Raw genomic sequence first — 18,509 nt, forward strand, 5'->3', positions numbered from 1 at the left:
TTCCATCAAAAAGGGCTAAAATGTTCCCCAAACAGACGCCATTTATCCTTCAGCAACCCAGGATTGATGTGGTATTAGCAGGGTCTGTGACCCCGTCCCAGCCAAGAACCAAAAACCTATTTGTTTTATTACATTTTAAGGAATTTTTAATACAGTCTATTAAGGCTGTCTTACAAATCTCCCACAGCTCGACCCCATCTGCGGCCTGATCAATTTTTATACTGCTGATCTGTCCCCGTCCTTCTCATTTTGTCATCGCAAAATTCATATTATATAGGATTTTCTTATGGAAAACTCGCCATAAAAATCCGCCACTACATCTGCTGATGTGCACGGGAGGCCGCCGCGTGAAGACGGAGAGGGCTTTGGTGAAGATAAAATTTGTTTCAGCGGTAAGCAGAACTGTTTAAATGTTATTTATTTTCATGCTCCAAAGAAAATATATTGTGAAGTGCAACATTGATTTAGAACATAACAATGTCTCCGTATAGGCGTAGAAGAGGTGGAGGCAGGGGCCGATTTATGAATCCTTTGCTCAGCTCCTTTAATTGAATTTTCCAAATCTCTCGCCACACAGAAATAATCAATACCCTCGGTCCAGGCGACAAACTTGCCTCAGAATTATTGCGCTCTCTCTTTTTCCATTTTGCGCTCATCAGCAACATGTAACGTGAAGCTCGGGACTTGGTAATGCCTGAATAAGCCAGAAAATTTATAGTCGGTCTGATTGTTTAGGAGGGGTGGCCTCTCTAGAAAGCTTGGGAAAAACTTTTGTCAGTTTTGCCATAAACATCTTGCTCGTTGAGTTGCCCTCTCGCCCAATGTTATGTTTCGGGAAGCCATTAGATGATTGCCGGGGGTTGGAAGGGGCTTCCGTTAGGGACATGGATTCAGCGGTTTGCCTGTCAAAGTTAAAATATCCTTGTGGATTTTCTCAGCTGTCTTGGCGGTATCACGCTGCCTGGTGCTCAGCTTGGTTTTACACGAGTGGTGTCACATCCTCGCCCTCATATGTCATCCGCACCAGCTCCTGTGTGGCTCAAGTGACACTGAGTGTTTGAGAACTCTAATAGCAATGATGTGTCTCTGTGAAATCCAAGGCCAGGATCTAATGGTGTCCCAAGAGAGTTTCAACATCTTCAACTAATTACATGCATTCAGTGCATTTATTCACTGTGATTATCATTTGTCTTCATTTATTTAAAGCTTAATAATGTTGCTGCAAAAAAATAGTTCTTCTTCCGGCGAGATATGTACGTAGAAAAATATTCAAACACTATTTAGGGAACTTCAATGAGGTAATTTCAAACTAAATGCCAAATGCATTATTTGTACAGGACAATGTAGACATACTCGGATGCTCAGTTCGATAACTGAAACTGCATCCTGAAACGGTCCATATTTATCTGTGTTTCAGTGAAAATATTTGTTTTCATGGACAAATCAGACAAATCAAAAAAGTAATTTCGATTTTGTCACACCAATCGAATTCACAAGTTTACAATTCCAACACAGAAAAAGGCCTTCCATAACACAAATGACAGAAAAAAATCATTGCCAAATTAAAATGTTTAAAATAATATAATATATGATCCTTCAGAAATCATTCTAATATGCTGATTTTGTGATTTATTATCAATTTTGAAAACATTTGTGCTGCTTAATAGTCAAAACAACAGCATTTATTTGAAAGAAGAATCTCTTTTTCAAAATATAAATGTCTTTACTGTCACATTTGATCAGTTTAATGCATCCTTGCTGAATAAAAGTACTAATTTTGGTAAATAATATAATATAATATAATATAATATAGTATAATATAATATAATATAATTGGTTCAATGTGTCCTAATTTCACATTATGACAATCGAACATTAAACTCCTAAGCGGCCTTAAATCATTTGTTTATCGTCAGTGTATGTCTAGGGACGTAAATGTAAAAGCACTCTTGTACTGTTGTTGTTGTTCTCCGCATTGATAAATTTCATGCTCCACCATGTGATCAAGATTGTGACATTCCTTTGGTGTCGAGCTACAAGCAACATCTACGCAAAGGTCCTCGAGTGTGACTAATTAAAACAATTTCAGCCGACCTTATCTTAAAAACATGCTGAACTTCATCACAATCCAGCCATTGTGTTGCATCAAATCACTATTGTGCGATTGAATCACAAGTGCAGCTTTGCTGGGGGCTGAATGTGTGCTTGAAATAATCTAATTAATTCTGTCCCATGAAGAGGAGTTCTGGCTTGTTTGTGTTAGGAAAATGAAATATTTTGCTTAGAAAAAGAGAACCTTTTATTTGTGCAGAGATCGGGCAAATGTCTAGGAGCACGACGCATTGACAAACCAAATCTCGGCTATTCAATGGCTATTCAAACATCCCATGTGACCGAGATCCAGAACTTCAGTGCTTGAAATCAATCATGACTCACATATAAGTGGAACACAAAATGTTTTCTTTCTCTTGCTCTTTTAGACAAAGTCACAATCACCATACAGTAATATGTATCAATTCAATACGGAACGTAATTTATCCTTGTGTCAGAGTCTTACAAAGAGTGTGTTGTGATGGGGAAACATTCAAGATTTGAAAACAACTAACTGTGTGCTGGCTGCTATCTGATCTGACAGAATTACGAAGTTTGGATATCCACTTAAGATAAGTGTTATCGTTCATGCTTTTAAATGATAAATACACTTTTGAATTCAATTCTAAACATTCAGTCGATTCCCAAATTCACTCACCTTGGAAATGACCCTTGTTTGTGTCTGCTCTATGTGCGCAAGATGCAACTTTAGCAGCTGGAAAGCAATAAAAATCGGTTTTATGTTTCACACGCAGCAAGAATTTGTCATGTGAACTCTTAAAAAGCATATAAAGTGTTTAAACAATGTATATAAAGTGACCTTGAGATGCGAGGCGTTTGCATTATGCGGTTTATGCATATACAGCAGAAAAGTCAAAGAAAGGACTCACACAGATTCTCATGTCTCTTGAGTTCAGTTTGTAGATCAGCAGGACTCATCAGAAAGAGACTCCTCAGCTCACTACTGCCCTCTACTGGCTACAGACAGACAAACCTCAATAAGATGCATTAAATATATAGCTAGCTACACGAATCAAAATAAGCTTAATCTAGTACCACAGTTAAGTAACTCTAGTACCTAATAATTTTGATAAAAACCATAAAAATGCACATCAGTTGACCACTAATTGAAATATTAGCAGGTATGAAGCTCCTCAATGTCTTTTGTGGTTCAGACCCTGATTTAGTCTTAGTTTAGTAGTCTAATTGGCCAGTCTATAAACAATCCTTCAGTAAATACACTAATACACTGTGGTATTCTACTATAGTCGATCCACGTACCAATAATGTTTCCAGCTGTTGCCTGTATTTCATGAGATCCTTGAGAGACTTTTTCACCTTAGACCTGAGGAACAGAAGTCTGAGGGGGGAAAAGGTATTCGAAAAAACAAACTATTCAAAACATAGACAACAATTTAGTAACATTTTACAATGAGGTTCCATGTGTTTACATTGGTTAATAGTTACAATAGTTGATCCTAACAATTAAAAAAAACACTAATTTAAAATAATCTATTATATCTTAGTTAATGCTAATTTCAACATTTACTAATACATTATTAAAATCAAAAGTTGTGTATTATTTAATGGACCTGAGCTAACTAATGTTTACATAGATTAATGAATACTGTAACAAATGTATTGCTCATTGTTAGTTAACGTCAGTTAATGTATTAAATAACATTAACTAATGAGACCTTATTGTAAAGCGTTACCATTAATATTTAATACAATATTTATTAATCAGAATTTTTTTATTATTGTTCTTGAATTGCTAGGCATGTGCGGCATGTCAAAAATTTAATATTATATATATTACATTACATTATTAGATTCTTGCAGAATATTTGCTTGATAAGGACATAGGATCATATTCATATTCCTTGCTAAATCTTTGAGGGGAGGACAAGCTGACTAAGAATAAGATATTCATTTATTTTTAATACACATTTAAACATATTGGGGGACATATTAAAGAGTCTGCAAAATCTTTTACAAGGCCCTTCGTCCAATCACGCTCGAGATCTCTTCTACATTTTGCACAAGAAGTTCTCTTAGCTTTGACTAGCCAAATGAATACATTCTTAAATGAATCATAAGCCCGCTCTCTTTATTGATGTTTTTATATATATTTAACTAGCTTCCTCTTAAATGACTGCACTATAAAATTCAAAACTAATGCTTGTCTTGATGGATCACACGGAGCTCTGTGTTAGTATGCGTTGGAGAGGAAATAGGTCTTTTCTTAAACTCTCCTTATCCAACTATTTTTAGTGCTATGTAAATCAACGAGGCTTTTGGCTGGTGATGAAACTCCCTCCATGTCCTGTCATTAAATTCTGATCAGTCATAATGGCTATCAGCCAACTGGGACAAAGGAAATATCCAGTAATGAGGAGAAATTTCCACTGCTTCAGTTATACCAATGTTAGTAGCTTCATAAAAATAGACTTTGATGGCACTCTGGTTTTTGTAAAATATAACCAAGTAAAAAGTTGAATAAAGTAACTCAACAACAGCATTCTAACTTTCACAAATGAAAGCATAGGCCATTAATTAAACATTATAAGTGTGTTTTTCTTTTTACATTTTCTTTTTTTATTTAAATCTTAAACATTATCACTAAAACGACAGAAATCATCAACATTTCTTTATCCTTACCTCTCAGCATCTGTCATGGGCTCTTTTGTTTGAGAGGGATTCATTTTCTTCCCACCTGCTCTGGAATTACCTGCCGATGAAGCACTAAATGTCAGCCAATTTATCAAATCGGCATGAGCAAAGATATTATTAATGGCTACACAGACAGCTAATCTAAATGCAATACTCCTTGGATTACAAGAGACCCTTACTGTACAGGATTTTGGAAACAACATGACATGAGCAAGGGAATCGTGTATGGTGAGGATTATCAAAAGCGAAAAGAACACACATATGTCTTACTCTCTTCACAATAAAAAATAAAAATGAAAACACCTAGGGGGCAAAATGTGATTTTTGTAGGACTAAGAGGACACAGTAGCTGGACTGTGGTTTAGTACCTGCAGGTTTTGTTAGGCGAGATCCAGTCATAGGCGAATAGTTCCTGTTTGGTGCATGCCTTTTAGCAGGGCTCTAAAATAGATGAAAATTAAGCATTTACATTCTTCAAAACGTCTGGGTAAAGATTTTTTGTTGTACTTTTAAGAAGCAAAATCGTATTACTTTACTTTAAAATATTATTAAGTCAAAAAATGGGTTAAAAAGGCTGTTTTTGATCTGAAATCTATAGTAGAGAAGTATGCAAACTCACGTTTTCTTTGTCTTGCAAATGAAGGGATCTCTTCGCACTGTATGGGAAATTAGACAGCAGAACTTATGTCTTGATTTTTTGTTCTTGCATTTTCTACGTAATGCCTTAACAATAGGGGTTTGGTCATTAAATGTGGATGACCCCTATACAATAATATATCATGTGCATTCAGTATAGGAAGACACCAGTTTTTCCTGCACATTGCTCTTTACTGAACTAAGTATTTTGAATGAATCATGATTTCTCCTAGTAATTTACTGTACAAAAAAAAAAATCTATTAAAAATTTTATTTAGTCTGAGACATTTAAAATATTTCTCGTGGAGGGGACCACAGAGGTTCCAAAAAGTACCATGGTACTACTACCATTGTTTCTTGAACTGGTAAAATGTTAGCTATATAGTAGTCTTAAAAGTATTAAGTTACCACAGTTCATGGATATGGTAACGTTAGTCAATCGTTATTATTTTGGCAAGCATCCATGACAGCAAAGTACCATCTTGTGTTATAACTGTACTTTTTCCGTTAAGGTAGTAGCATGAACACAATGATATGCCACTTCAGTTGTTATATGTGAGCCAAATGAATGTATACACTTACGGCATTTTAAATATTTACTTCTTGAAGTCGACTTCTCTTTCTTGAAGTTATAAGACAGACTGGCGCTTTGTAGTTTGGCGCGGTGCGGCAGCAATTTAGTTCCCCGGAAACACTCATCTGTGCTTCTACATACTTGTTTAAGTATTTTATAGTGTCTAACTTTATTTTGCCGAAAAATTCACACAGAATGAGTTATAATATTGGTAGATTATATCACAAATACTGCACAGCATATCTAATTAATAAATATTTTATGAGAAGCATTAAAAGTATGTGTTTCCTTTATCTCTTTTAAACTGCGCACCGTTGAGGAGGGTTTTGTTTACACATGCCAGCCATGGCAATCAGACTCGATAGTGAACAACATCACCAACCATAAAATAGCCTACAGACTCACCTCCCTAGCTCACAGCTATTATTACAATATGTTTTGATATTTCGGTTGCATGTTGGCAATATTTTCATAATGCAGCGCTCAGAGGAAGAGAGGTTTTATATGGCGTGCAGGGCTGCTTATCTCTCTGTGTTCAGGTCCAGCCTGGTTAATATGACTTCAAAAGATCAGCTGTGCACCGGTGAGCATAATGCATCTCAACACCTTTATATCTGCACGTTGATCTTTAATACAAAGGCTAAATATTATTGTCAAACATTATAATTCATTCCTAATTCATTATAATTCAAGAACAAACATTATATAATGTTGTAGATAATGTAAAGTCAAACAGTATATAATATAATGTAAGTTAATCTGCAATGCAAACACCAATACACTAGTCAACATTTTTGAAAATATAAATATTTTATAATGACTTTCTAGTGATATCTAATGTCAGTACAAAAATATTATCACTGGGTTAGGTTAAAAGTCAGTGTATATGATCCATCTCTGCTGTTTTGTCTCAGTTCTTCAGCAAGCAGGTAGAAATCCATCACAGAAAGCTTTAGACAAATATTGGCCCCCAGGAACCAAGAAGCTGAATTTTGATGACTTTGTTGAGATCCTTAAGAAGGAAAAACCAGCAGAACCAGACGAGCTTATGAGAATTTTCAAGAAATTTGATGTGAATTGTGATGGGTATATCTCACATGATGAGCTCAGCAGAATCCTTACTGCGGTAAGTGTTAAATCATTTATCTCTTCACAAACATAAGCTGTGTCCCAATTCAGAGGGGGCTGCATCCTTCGAAGGATGAATTGGGACACAGCTGCTTTATTGTGTGTCTGTTGTAATCATTTCAGGTTTGTATTTTGATTTGTTTGGTTTAGTCTGGTGAAAAAATGTCACCTGAGGAAGTGGATGAAATCTTTTCCTTAGCAGATGCCAACAAAGATGGAAAGTTAGACTACGCAGAGGTACGATCTCCAAGCATTGCACAGCAGAACACTTTTTGTAAATAGACTAATTATAATATAGTTGAGTTGAATTAGCCAGGCTGGTCCCACTGTATATTAAATATCTTTAACTACTATGTTCTAACATTTGAATTAATCATTTGATACAATATTTATATATGTAAAATATTTAACGAATATATATCTTCATTCATATCTGTAACCCTACTCTGTAACACTTTATTTTAGTGTTATTGTTACTGTTACAGTGAGGAAAATAAGTATTTGAACACCCTGCTATTTTGCAAGTTCTCCCACTTAGAAATCATGGAGGGGTCTGAAATTGTCATTGTAGGTGCATGTCCACTGTGAGAGACATAATCAAAAAAATAATAATCCAGAAATCACAATGTATGATTTTTTATTTATTTATTTATTAACTATTTATTTGTATGATACAGCTGCAAATAAGTATTTGAACACCTGTCTATCAGCTAGAATTCTGACCCTCAAAGACCTGTTAGTCTGCCTTTAAAATGTCCACCTCCACTCCATTTATTATCCTAAATTAGATGCATCTGTTTGAGGTCGTTAGCTGCATAAAGAGACCTGTCCACCCCATACAATCAGTAAGAATCCAACTACTAACATGGCCAAGACCAAAGAGCTGTCCAAAGAAACTAGAGACAAAATTGTACACCTCCACAAGGCTGGAAAGGGCTACGGGGAAATTGCCAAGCAGCTTGGTGAAAAAAGGTCCACTGTTGGAGCAATCATTAGAAAATGGAAGTAGCTAAACATGACGGTCAATCTCCCTCGGACTGGGGCTCCATGCAAGATCTCACCTCGTGGGGTCTCAATGATCCTAAGAAAGGTGAGAAATCAGCCCAGAACTACACGGGAGGAGCTGGTCAATGACCTGAAAAGAGCTGGGACCACCGTTTCCAAGGTTACTGTTGGTAATACACTAAGACGTCATGGTTTGAAATCATGCATGGCACGGAAGGTTCCCCTGCTTAAACCAGCACATGTCAAGGCCCGTCTTAAGTTTGCCAATGACCATTTGGATGATCCAGAGGAGTCATGGGAGAAAGTCATGTGGTCAGATGAGACCAAAATAGAACTTTTTGGTCATAATTCCACTAAACGTGTTTGGAGGAAGAAGAATGATGAGTACCATCCCAAGAACACCATCCCTACTGTGAAGCATGGGGGTGGTAGCATCATGCTTTGGGGGTGTTTTTCTGCACATGGGACAGGGCGACTGCACTGTATTAAGGAGAGGATGACCGGGGCCATGTATTGCGAGATTTTGGGGAACAACCCCCTTCCCTCAGTTAGAGCATTGAAGATGGGTCGAGGCTGGGTCTTCCAACATGACAATGACCCGAAGCACACAGCCAGGATAACCAAGGAGTGGCTCTGTAAGAAGCATATCAAGGTTCTGGCGTGGCCTAGCCAGTCTCCAGACCTAAACCCAATAGAGAATCTTTGGAGGGAGCTCAAACTCCGTGTTTTTTAGCGACAGCCCAGAAACCTGACTGATCTAGAGAAGATCTGTGTGGAGGAGTGGGCCAAAATCCCTCCTGCAGTGTGTGCAAACCTGGTGAAAAACTACAGGAAACGTTTGACCTCTGTAATTGCAAACAAAGGCTACTGTACCAAATATTAACATTGATTTTCTCAGGTGTTCAAATACTTATTTGCACATCATACAAATAAATACATTGTGATTTCTGGATTTTTTTTTATAGATTATGTCTCTCACAGTGGACATGCACCTACGATGACAATTTCAGACCCCTCCATGATTTCTAAGTGGGAGAACTTGCAAAATAGCAGGGTGTTCAAATACTTATTTTCCTCACTGTACATGTAGGCTAATTACTGTAGTAATAACTAAAAATGATGTATACATATGCAATTATCCCTAAACCAAACCCTCATCCTAACCCGTACCCTAAAATAAGTATATGTAGTTAATTATTATTACTCTGTACTTAAATGTATAATTACACTGTAAAACTAACACCTTAATATAACGTGTAACCCCCTACTCCTACCCACCGTTAAACCTACCCAAACCACCAAACCTGTCTCCTAAATTTACCCAATAAGCTCAATGTACCTAACAGTGATTTCTAATGTAAGTACATAGTAGTTGAAGACTGTAAAGTGTGACTGTCATGCTGCTGTTTAGTTTTGCAGGCTTCTCGGGTCTACAGCAGAACAGTGTCAGACCGCGGCACTGGAGAAACTTGAGGCTGATGCCAAACTGAAGAGGCAGAACTTTGGCAACCAGTTGGAAAACCCTTCACAGAGCTCAGAGTCCCAACCTGAGCGTTCAGCTGCACCGACACAGTCCAGAACAGAGCTGGAAACAACACAGAGGAAAGGTATGATACAGGGTCTGCACAAAATCTAAAAACACACTAACCCCTGGTTTCACAGACAGGGTTTAGATCAAGCCAGGATTAGGCCTTAGCTCAACAGGGGACATTTTAGTGGCTTTTATAAACATGACTGGTGTTCATCTTTAGACAAAACAATGGCACTGATATAGTTTAAGATGTGTCAGTGCAAGTGGCTTTCAGTTAAAACAGCTCAAACATACATTTTAGTCTGGGACCTTGTCTGTGAAACCAGGCGTTTTTATATTGAGAATGAGCGTGTTCAGGTTAGGTTTGTTCAGCTCTTTTTTACTGGCCAGATTGCACATGTGCATGCACACAAAAGCAAACAGCAATTCTGTTTTCATTCTTCTTAGTGCAGTCTATTGTATAGTAACTAATGGTCTAGCTATTGATTTCCCCTCATGTGTGATGAGAAATGGACTCATTTGGATTTGTGCCATACATCATAATGTGAACTCAATAGCGGGTTTGTGTGGGGGAGGAACTTTTAAAGCCTTTTGATTAAGGCAATCATTTGTCATTATTATGAGTAAGTGCAGGGCTAGTGAAGATTTAGCAGAGGATTTGCTTTTGCTTTGTGGTGTTCAACTTTAAAGTCACCATGAAATCTAAATGGACAGTTCTTGTTTTTATGATAGAATATAGCAGTGTTTATTATAAATGATTTATCTGTACCCTTAATATTATATAATTCATGTGCCCTTGTAATCTTTAATCAAAATAACTTCCCATCCCTCTCTCAGTGACATCTCTTCTCCGATGATGTGTTTTTCGGCGCGAGGGCGGGGCAACCTGTCAATCACATGACATCACAACAATAGAATCATCCAATCAATTCCTGATGGATAAAATCAAATTTTCTTCTTATTTGAGGAGCCGTTTCAATTGGATATACATCAAAATAAGGATGAAAAGACTATCGCTACTTCCGTTTCATGTCTAATGTGATTCAAATGCGCAACTTTTTCTTTATTATCTGCATTGTGCGTTTCTTTTTTTGGACTGCTTTGTGATTGTAATAAAGATCCTCATTATAATGGATTCAGCTTATAGTTTCTATGTTTGCATATGACAGACAGTCGCTCCTCATCCAGACCATCATCAGCTCGCAGTCGTCGGTCATCTTTATCCACGGCCATCACCATGGGCACCGGCAGCACTAAGAGTGGCAGACTGGCAGAGCCCAAATCTCTACAGGTACCAACTGCGTTGTAGGAATGGCAGTTTCTTTTGGACTTTACTTGAAATCTCTCACAGAACTCTGAAGAAGAGATGTAAAAATTGGGATAAGATTACACAATCAAAATATCATTAAAAAATCTTTAATTATTAAACAACTGCTATAAAGATCACAACACAGTTTTAATGAATTTCATAAACAATTATAAAGAAACCAGAAAAAATAACACATTGAAATTAAAGTGAAATTTTGAAGTAGAAAGACTGAAATAGTATTTTTTTTTGTAAATGTAGGCTACTCCAAAAGTCTTTATTTACAAATTTTTTTAAATATTTTTTTTTACAGTGTATTGAACTGCTGAATGAAACATGTTCAAATAAAAATAACCTTTTTATTAATAAAAAATAATGAAAAACCTTAAAATAGTTCTTAAACATACAACCTAAAATTTGAATAAAACAGGTATATTATTTTAAAATAAACATTTTACAAAAAGCTGAGTAATAATGGAATGAGCAATTTAGGAATAAATTGTTACATACACGTGATCTGTTTTGCTCTATCATAAGCTTCAATTTTAAGTACAATCTAAACTTTGTGTAAGCTCAAGCGCCTTACGGGCAGCCATACATTTGCTGTGTTTTTGTTGTATCGAAGCTTTTTGGTTGCAAATTTTCACCTGGTCGATATGAGTGCAGCTCTGCTATTGATCTCCTTCCCTTTGTTTGCACTCTTTTTGACTTTAACCTCAGCTGGTTTGCTTTACCACGGAAAAATAATGACCAAGCTCGTCAAAGCAAAGAGATTGGAAAAAAACAGATGCTCTTGGGTGAAGAAAGTTCTATCGCCTCAGTTCCAGCCTGTTGTATTACCTGAGCCAGGAGCTTGATAATTGGGTGTAGGGATTGGAAAGGGTCAGGTTGTGTGTTTTTATGGTGGCTCGCGGTCTGTGCGCGAGCCTTTAAATTACGGAGGTTTCTGGGAGGTGACATGGCAGTGTATTAGTCCAGCCGAGTGACCCATCTCCTTGGGACACTACATCAGGGCCTTTTAAAGTAGACACATGCCTCGGGCGCTTTTCTTCATTTTGATTCGGGGTGGACAAACCACCCAAGTGTTATGATTTGATCCTTAACACGTTTCACAACCCAGCATAAATTCTGGGAGGAAATTGCTTTTGTTGAAGAAGTGTCATTTCAGAACCATGTTTTTAGCACTCGGAAAAGAAGCATAAACCAATTCTAAACATTAAAAGGCCTCTGTGGCACCTGAGGACAAGGTTTATTTCCCAAAACTACTCTCTGATGGGTCAGAAAGGAGGCAGTTTGACTCCGATTTTTTGATTACTTGATGATTTAGAGTATATTTGCTGCAACATTTTAGCTGGACCTAAACAACAGTAGTTAAAAGAGCAAAAAGACTTGCTTTAGACAAGGATTTATGGGTTTCCTCAGGCCCTTTTTCTTTTAATTACATTTTTAGTGCGTATAGTATGAATTTTGGTGGTCTGCATTGAAATGTATCTCTCTGCATTATAGTAAAAAATCATGGACTTTGTTTTGTTCCACTCAGGTCTTTGAATGCCTTTGTTTTAGCAAAGATGTTACAATAGCGTCACCCTGTGGTTGTACCTTCAACTTCATCCCAGAACATACAGTTAATGTTTGCTGTTTTTCTAATGAATTTTATTTTATTTTTTAATTTTTTAAACTGTGTTAACACTTATTCCACCAGGATTGGAATCATACTCTTATGAGAGGCTGTTTTTATCTGGAGGAAGATGGAACGATTGTTTCTCTCCAGTATCGCCTGCATATCCCAGAGACTACCGGTGTCTACCTGACAATACGGCCCCTCAATCTCAGCCCGATTCCTGGTAAATATATTATACACAGTGTTAAAGACCAAAGTTAATGACGTTACAGATTTTGAGTCATTCAGCCTAGAGAAAATAAGCAGATTAGCAATGTGTGTGTGTGTGTGTGTGTGTGTGTGTGTGTGTGTGTGTGTGTGTGTGTGTGTGTGTGTGTGTGTGTGTGTGTGTGTGTGTGTGTGTGTGTGTGTGTGTGTGCCACAGAGAAGCCTTCCTCATGGATGTGTGTGGACACAGCTCTCTATGTGGTGACGGGGAACAAGACCAAAGAAGATTCAACTTTGGTTTGCTTTACTGAGTTAAGGGATAAGGAGGTCAGTAAAAATATTTTGACATTTTCTTATCAGCTAGAATATAAGAATGTAATTCTATGACATGAGTGCCTTTTCAAGTTTGATATTGTGACTTTTAATAATTTAATATTTTAAACATTCTATATTATGAAACATTCTATTAGACAGATAATGTGTGTAAGTGTTAATACATTGTCCCATCTCAAGCTAAACTAATTAATATTAATGGATGTTTATATATAATTATGTCTTCAGAAAAGTAAGGGTTGATTTTAATGCTGATATGATTTGCAAATATACCATTTTTTCATTAATCAGTCATTTAAAATCATGGTAACAATATTGATATTTTGATATTGTTCCTCTGACAAACATAACAAAACAGAAAAAAGTGATTTCACTTCCTAAATGCATGGTGATGGCTTTATGAGTTATATTTACAAATATTACATTAAAGGGGGGGTGAAATGCTATTTCATGCATACTGAGTTTTTTACACTGGTAAAGAGTTGGATTCCCATGCTAAACATGGACAAAGTTTCAAAAACTAAGTTGTAGGTTTGAAGGAGTATTTTTGTTCCAAAAATACTCCTTCCGGTTTGTCACAAGTTTCGGAAAGTTTTTTTCGAGTATGGCTCTGTCTTACGTAAGATAGAGCGGAATTTCCTTATATGGGTCCTAAGGGCACTTCTCCGGTAAGATCGCGGGCGCGCGCGCACTCGCAGACCAGAGCAAGAGAGCGAAAGCAGTTCGCCATCAAAGCGCCCTGCCCGGCTTTTGGGAAGTCAATGTCACCAAAGAAGTGTGTTTTTGGTTGCCAGGGCAAGACAACCCTGCACAGATTCCCAAAGAACCCAGCGTTAAGGAACCCGTTGATGGAGTTTGTTTTCCTGAGCATAAACGGAGTTGTGTAAGACTGTTTGTTCCCTGCATTTCGACGATGATTGTTTTGTAAACAAAGCCCAGATCGAAGAATTTGCAGATCGTCTAATGCTTAAGGATCGAGCAGTCACAATGATAAAGGTTCGCGGTCGTGCGTTGGAACGGTGAGTAAAACTGTTGAACAAATGTCTCTGTGTGTTGTTAGCTCGGCGCGTTAGCACAGCTTTAGCTCCGCCCACACGGCCCGCCCCCAGCCGCTCGTTTTTTTCCGGAAAGACTCGGTACAGCCAATCTTTCAATTAAAAATATAATAAAACAAAAGACTTTTTGGAGATATGAAGGATGCAATATTACTCTATAGGTACTCAAGATTAACAGGAGATTGAGTGAAAATGAGCATTTCACCCCCCCTTTAATAGGGTTGATGCATTACTTGGGTACACAAATTATAACTATTAACTTTTTAATAATACATTATGTCAGCTGACATCGGAAAAGAAATGCAATGTGAATAAACACAAAAGGCTAGATTTTACTTTCATATTATGTGAATATTTATTAATACATTTATATTTAAATATTTTTAATACCTCTTCATGAAGAAAGAAAAAGAAAAAAGATTGTTACTAGCTTTTCGTTGATGTGTTTACAAAATTCTATAAATTATCTATATTATATATATGAAGGACACAAATGTAATTTCATAGAATAACTCAAAAGTTATTTATGTGGGACCATTTTTATCTCATTTACAAAGAAATATATAATAAATTATATTCTTTATATACAGTGCATATATTAAATTAATTGAATCAGAATACTAAATGGAAAACTGCATCAATATAAAGATTAAAATGAATTCCTGCCTCATTGGAATTGTAATTCTTACATTGTACAACAGTTAAGTAAGATGTATGTTGTGTGTGATTGATGAGCAGAAGTTTGTGTGGAGAGGAGAGCTCAATGCCGGCTCATATCTGCTCATGCCCTTCACCACTGGCTGCAGATTGATGAAAAGTACGAGGAAGACCACCACTAAACCTGCTCAGCTAGTCAACCGCACCCAGTCAGGAGAGCTGGAGCTCACCAAAGAGTTCAAGTTAGTCAATTCTAATATAGGGGGACCCAATAAAAGTCTATTAAGTTTATGTTTAATGCTAAATGTTTGATTACTGAATTTAGGTTATTGTATGTATGTATCTATTAGAATAATATACAGCATGTGCAAAGATGCCGTACTGTTTTGTTCCACAGGGCGGCATTGTCTGACATCTTTGAAGTGATCGATTTGGACGGCAGCGGTCTGCTGAGCCTAGAGGAGTACAACTTCTTTGAACAGAGAACCAGTGGAGAGAAATGTGATGAGGATGCCTGGGCCATCTGCAAAGGTTCTTATACAAACACTGTATATAAAACGGACACATAATCGATCAGAGCTTTTAAAGTCACCATGAAATCAAAATTGACCATTCATGCAGTATTTATTATACATTATTTATCCATGCACATCATCATTTTTTTAAATCATGTGCCAGTGCAATCTTTAATCAAAGAACATCCCCTTCCTCTTGCAACAACATCTCTTCCCTGGGACAACCTGTCAATCACATGACATCACAGCAATAGCAATCCACAACGATCCAATCAATTCCCGATGGACAAAATCAAGTCCCGCCCTACATTTTTTCTTGTTTGAGAAGCTGTTTCACTCGAATATATGTCACAATAGAGAAGAAAAGACTATGACTAACTTCCGTTTCATGCTGATTGTAATGCTCTCGAAATCTGATGATCCAATTGAATCATTATTGCCAAGTACATTTTCTTGGCTCCTCTGATAAATTATTGATTGAGTCTTCAGAAATGTAATTTATTTTAAAATGACGCTTCCAGATCTTGAACGAGTACTGTCCAATCCAAGCCAATAATATGCATTATTTCTTTATTTCTTTTCCTATAGAGAACTTTGACACAAGGAAAAATGAGTTAACTAGACAAGGCTTCCTAGAGCTCAACCTGATGGAAGCGAATGATCGGGAGGGTGACCCCAGGGATTTGTGGCTCACCTTGGAGGCCATGGGCTACAACCAAAGCTTGGAAATGGTGGAGGTACAAAGGTCTATGAGCTTTACTCATGAGCAGTGTTGGGGAAAGTTATGTGTTACAATATTGCATTACTCCCTAAAAAAGTAACTAATTGTGTTACTTGGTTACTTTTAATGGAAAATAATGCATAGTAAGTTTAATCTTTTGCGTTACTTTTTGTCACCTGGGCTGGGTCTGCTTGTTTGTTTTTTTATTTAAAAAAAAAGTCTGATATTAAAAAGTCAGATATTTTGCTGTAAATTTAAAAGTAATGCGCTACTTTACCAGTTACTTGAAAAAAAGTAATCTGATTACCTAACTTGTAATGCGTTACCCCAACATTGCTCATGAGAGAGTCTTGTAATTTCAAATAGTAAAAACTGCAAGGGTTTAGAGAACATGTCCTTTATTTCTAAAAAATTAAACACTTTTTTCTGTAATTTACTCATAGCCACCTTACATTTAAGTTTTTCTTTATCCCATCAGGCCTGTCCATTTGTCATTGAAGTCTACTGTGAGGATGTCAAGGCTACTCTTCAGGCAGTTCATTTGGATTCTGGGATCAAGATGTTGAATTCTTCTGTACAGAAGTCTATCACATCAAAAGCAGAGGCTAGATCTCTGAAGGGTCAAGATAATGTCTTGCTTTATACATACAAAGGAGAGAGCAGAATTTCATCAGTCATTGCCAATAAGGTTGGTTGGTTATTGTTTTATGTCACTTAGCTGTTTTTTTATTTTTATTTTTTTTATTTTTTTTTATTTACCCAAATAAGTCTTTGGATTATTGAAAATGAAAACATGGCATCCATCTTTCATTTAAAAAAAGCCCTTTATGTCTGTGTAGGCCTCACATTTGTTTGTCTTGTGCTTAACATTCACTGAGAATAGCACAAAGTAACTAAACCTCCAGTTGTTTGGAATGCTTTATAGACAGGAACACTGGCCATGAGTAGAATTTCAATGTCCTGATCTGCCATTATATAGACAAAGTCAACTGAAAGACACTTTTAACAGAGAGAAGGGAATTAGATCTGCAAAGAAAACTTGACATTTTGCCATACGTAGTTAGTGTAACTATTTATCTGAAATATACACTATCATTATTAAGAAGTTTATGTGGCAGTAAGATTTAGTTATGTTTTTGGAAGAAGTCTCTTATGCTCACCAAGACTACATTTATTTAATTAAAAAAATAAAAGCAGTAATATTGTAAAATAATATTACAATTGAAATGGACGTTTTCAGCAGCCATTACTACAGCCTTTGGTGTCACATGATCAATTTAATGCAACCTTGCTAAATACTAATGCTAATTTCTTTCAAACACTAAATATTAACTCCCCCAATTTTTAACGGTAGTCTATATAATTCACTGTTGTTCATTAATGATTATAAAATGATTACTGCTGTAATTCCCTGATTCACTGATAATCCATCACTCTCGCTGCTATAGTCCAATCAGAAGGTGACGGTGCACATCAACAATGAACAAAGCAAGAACTGTGTGAGCAGCAGAGGCATGAGTATGTTTGCTGTGGAGGTTCCTGCTAGGACTAAAATGGTGAGATACACCATTTTCACTCACAAACATAGGCCAGTTTTTTTTTTTTTTTTTTGGTTTAGAATGGGGTGCATTTTATGCTCCATTTCCCATAGAACTAATAAAAGAACCCCAACTTGATTGAGGATAGTTACATTTGACAGACACTCTGATGGACAATTTTGCAGAATATTTAACACTTGTGATCTGTTTTGGTCTCTGTTCAGGTGTGTCAGCATGTCATAGCTTCAAATGATCAACATGAGTGGACTTACAACTGCGTTGAGAGCATCATACCAAGTTTGTGAATGCTGGAATATTTATTATGATATAACAAATCATGTAGTGCTTGTAAAATAAATAACATGATTTTGTTTGCTTGTTACAATGATCATTACATGCAAGTTTTACTATAGTTTCATAAGTTATTATTATTATTAAGCATTAATTATGTAGTCAGTGAGTTACATTCATGATGTTCACGTTTTTTTGTAAATAAAGCTAATTTATTTTCAGTAAATCTTTTTTATTTGTTTGTTTGTTTATGTATTTATCATTTATTTATTGAAATTATAACAAATAATAATCAAGTACATTTTTTTTGTGTGTGTGGATAGTTTGTTCAGATGGATTGGTTTATGAATGTATTTAATTATATTATTTTATTATTTTATTTATTATTACACATTTTATTTATTATTGCACATTTACCCCAGGCCTCATAATGGAATGTAACATACCTCACCAATCACATTACATGTTATATCAGTTTGTGTTTCTTAACGAAAATGTGGCAATTTAACATTAAGTAAGCAATATAAAATACACTAATTCAGTTTTTAAGCATTATCCTGGCTTTGAGCCAGTGGCAGTGAGCATAGTCCAGTTTTAGCAGTCAAACATACAATCCAAATTCCAGAG

At 36.3% G+C, this 18,509-nt stretch overlaps 2 protein-coding genes across 9 annotated transcripts in view; one reads left to right on the forward strand and one right to left on the reverse strand.

The window, feature by feature from the left end:
• Window positions 1-6,556, reverse strand: part of itgb3bp (integrin subunit beta 3 binding protein) — a 9,983-nt gene extending 3,427 nt beyond the window's left edge. For 4 of the 8 annotated variants that reach the window (XR_014031152.1, XR_014031153.1, XR_014031154.1 and 1 more), the window contains exons 1-7: window positions 5,983-6,101; window positions 5,384-5,420; window positions 5,133-5,205; window positions 4,753-4,822; window positions 3,373-3,451; window positions 2,982-3,069; window positions 2,750-2,806 (exon numbers count right to left, since the gene is read on the reverse strand). Coding sequence is in view for 1 of the 8 variants with exons in the window: in XM_081379830.1 (XP_081235956.1) it covers window positions 2,750-2,806; window positions 2,982-3,069; window positions 3,373-3,451; window positions 4,753-4,822; window positions 5,133-5,205; window positions 5,384-5,420; window positions 5,983-5,987 (409 nt within the window). In the remaining 7 variants the exon portion in view is untranslated. Of the gene's footprint in view, window positions 1-2,749; window positions 2,807-2,981; window positions 3,070-3,372; window positions 3,452-4,752; window positions 4,823-5,132; window positions 5,206-5,383; window positions 5,421-5,982 lie in introns of all 8 variants that reach the window. The other 4 variants (XR_014031148.1, XR_014031149.1, XR_014031150.1 and 1 more) reach the window with 4 other exon arrangements.
• efcab7 (EF-hand calcium binding domain 7) lies at window positions 6,059-18,186 on the forward strand. Its single transcript, XM_081379829.1, has 13 exons — window positions 6,059-6,557; window positions 6,889-7,100; window positions 7,253-7,339; window positions 9,519-9,714; window positions 10,808-10,929; window positions 12,647-12,788; window positions 12,990-13,099; window positions 14,899-15,059; window positions 15,215-15,348; window positions 15,921-16,069; window positions 16,532-16,741; window positions 17,502-17,609; window positions 17,816-18,186. Exons 1-13 carry the CDS (start codon window positions 6,449-6,451, stop codon window positions 17,894-17,896), a joined length of 1,821 nt encoding a protein of 606 aa, XP_081235955.1. The 5' UTR covers window positions 6,059-6,448; the 3' UTR covers window positions 17,897-18,186.
• Window positions 18,187-18,509: the final 323 nt, after the last annotated feature.

Source organism: Scardinius erythrophthalmus (assembly GCF_964197995.2).
Source record: "Scardinius erythrophthalmus genome assembly, chromosome: 12".
Lineage (NCBI taxonomy): Eukaryota > Metazoa > Chordata > Actinopteri > Cypriniformes > Leuciscidae > Scardinius > Scardinius erythrophthalmus.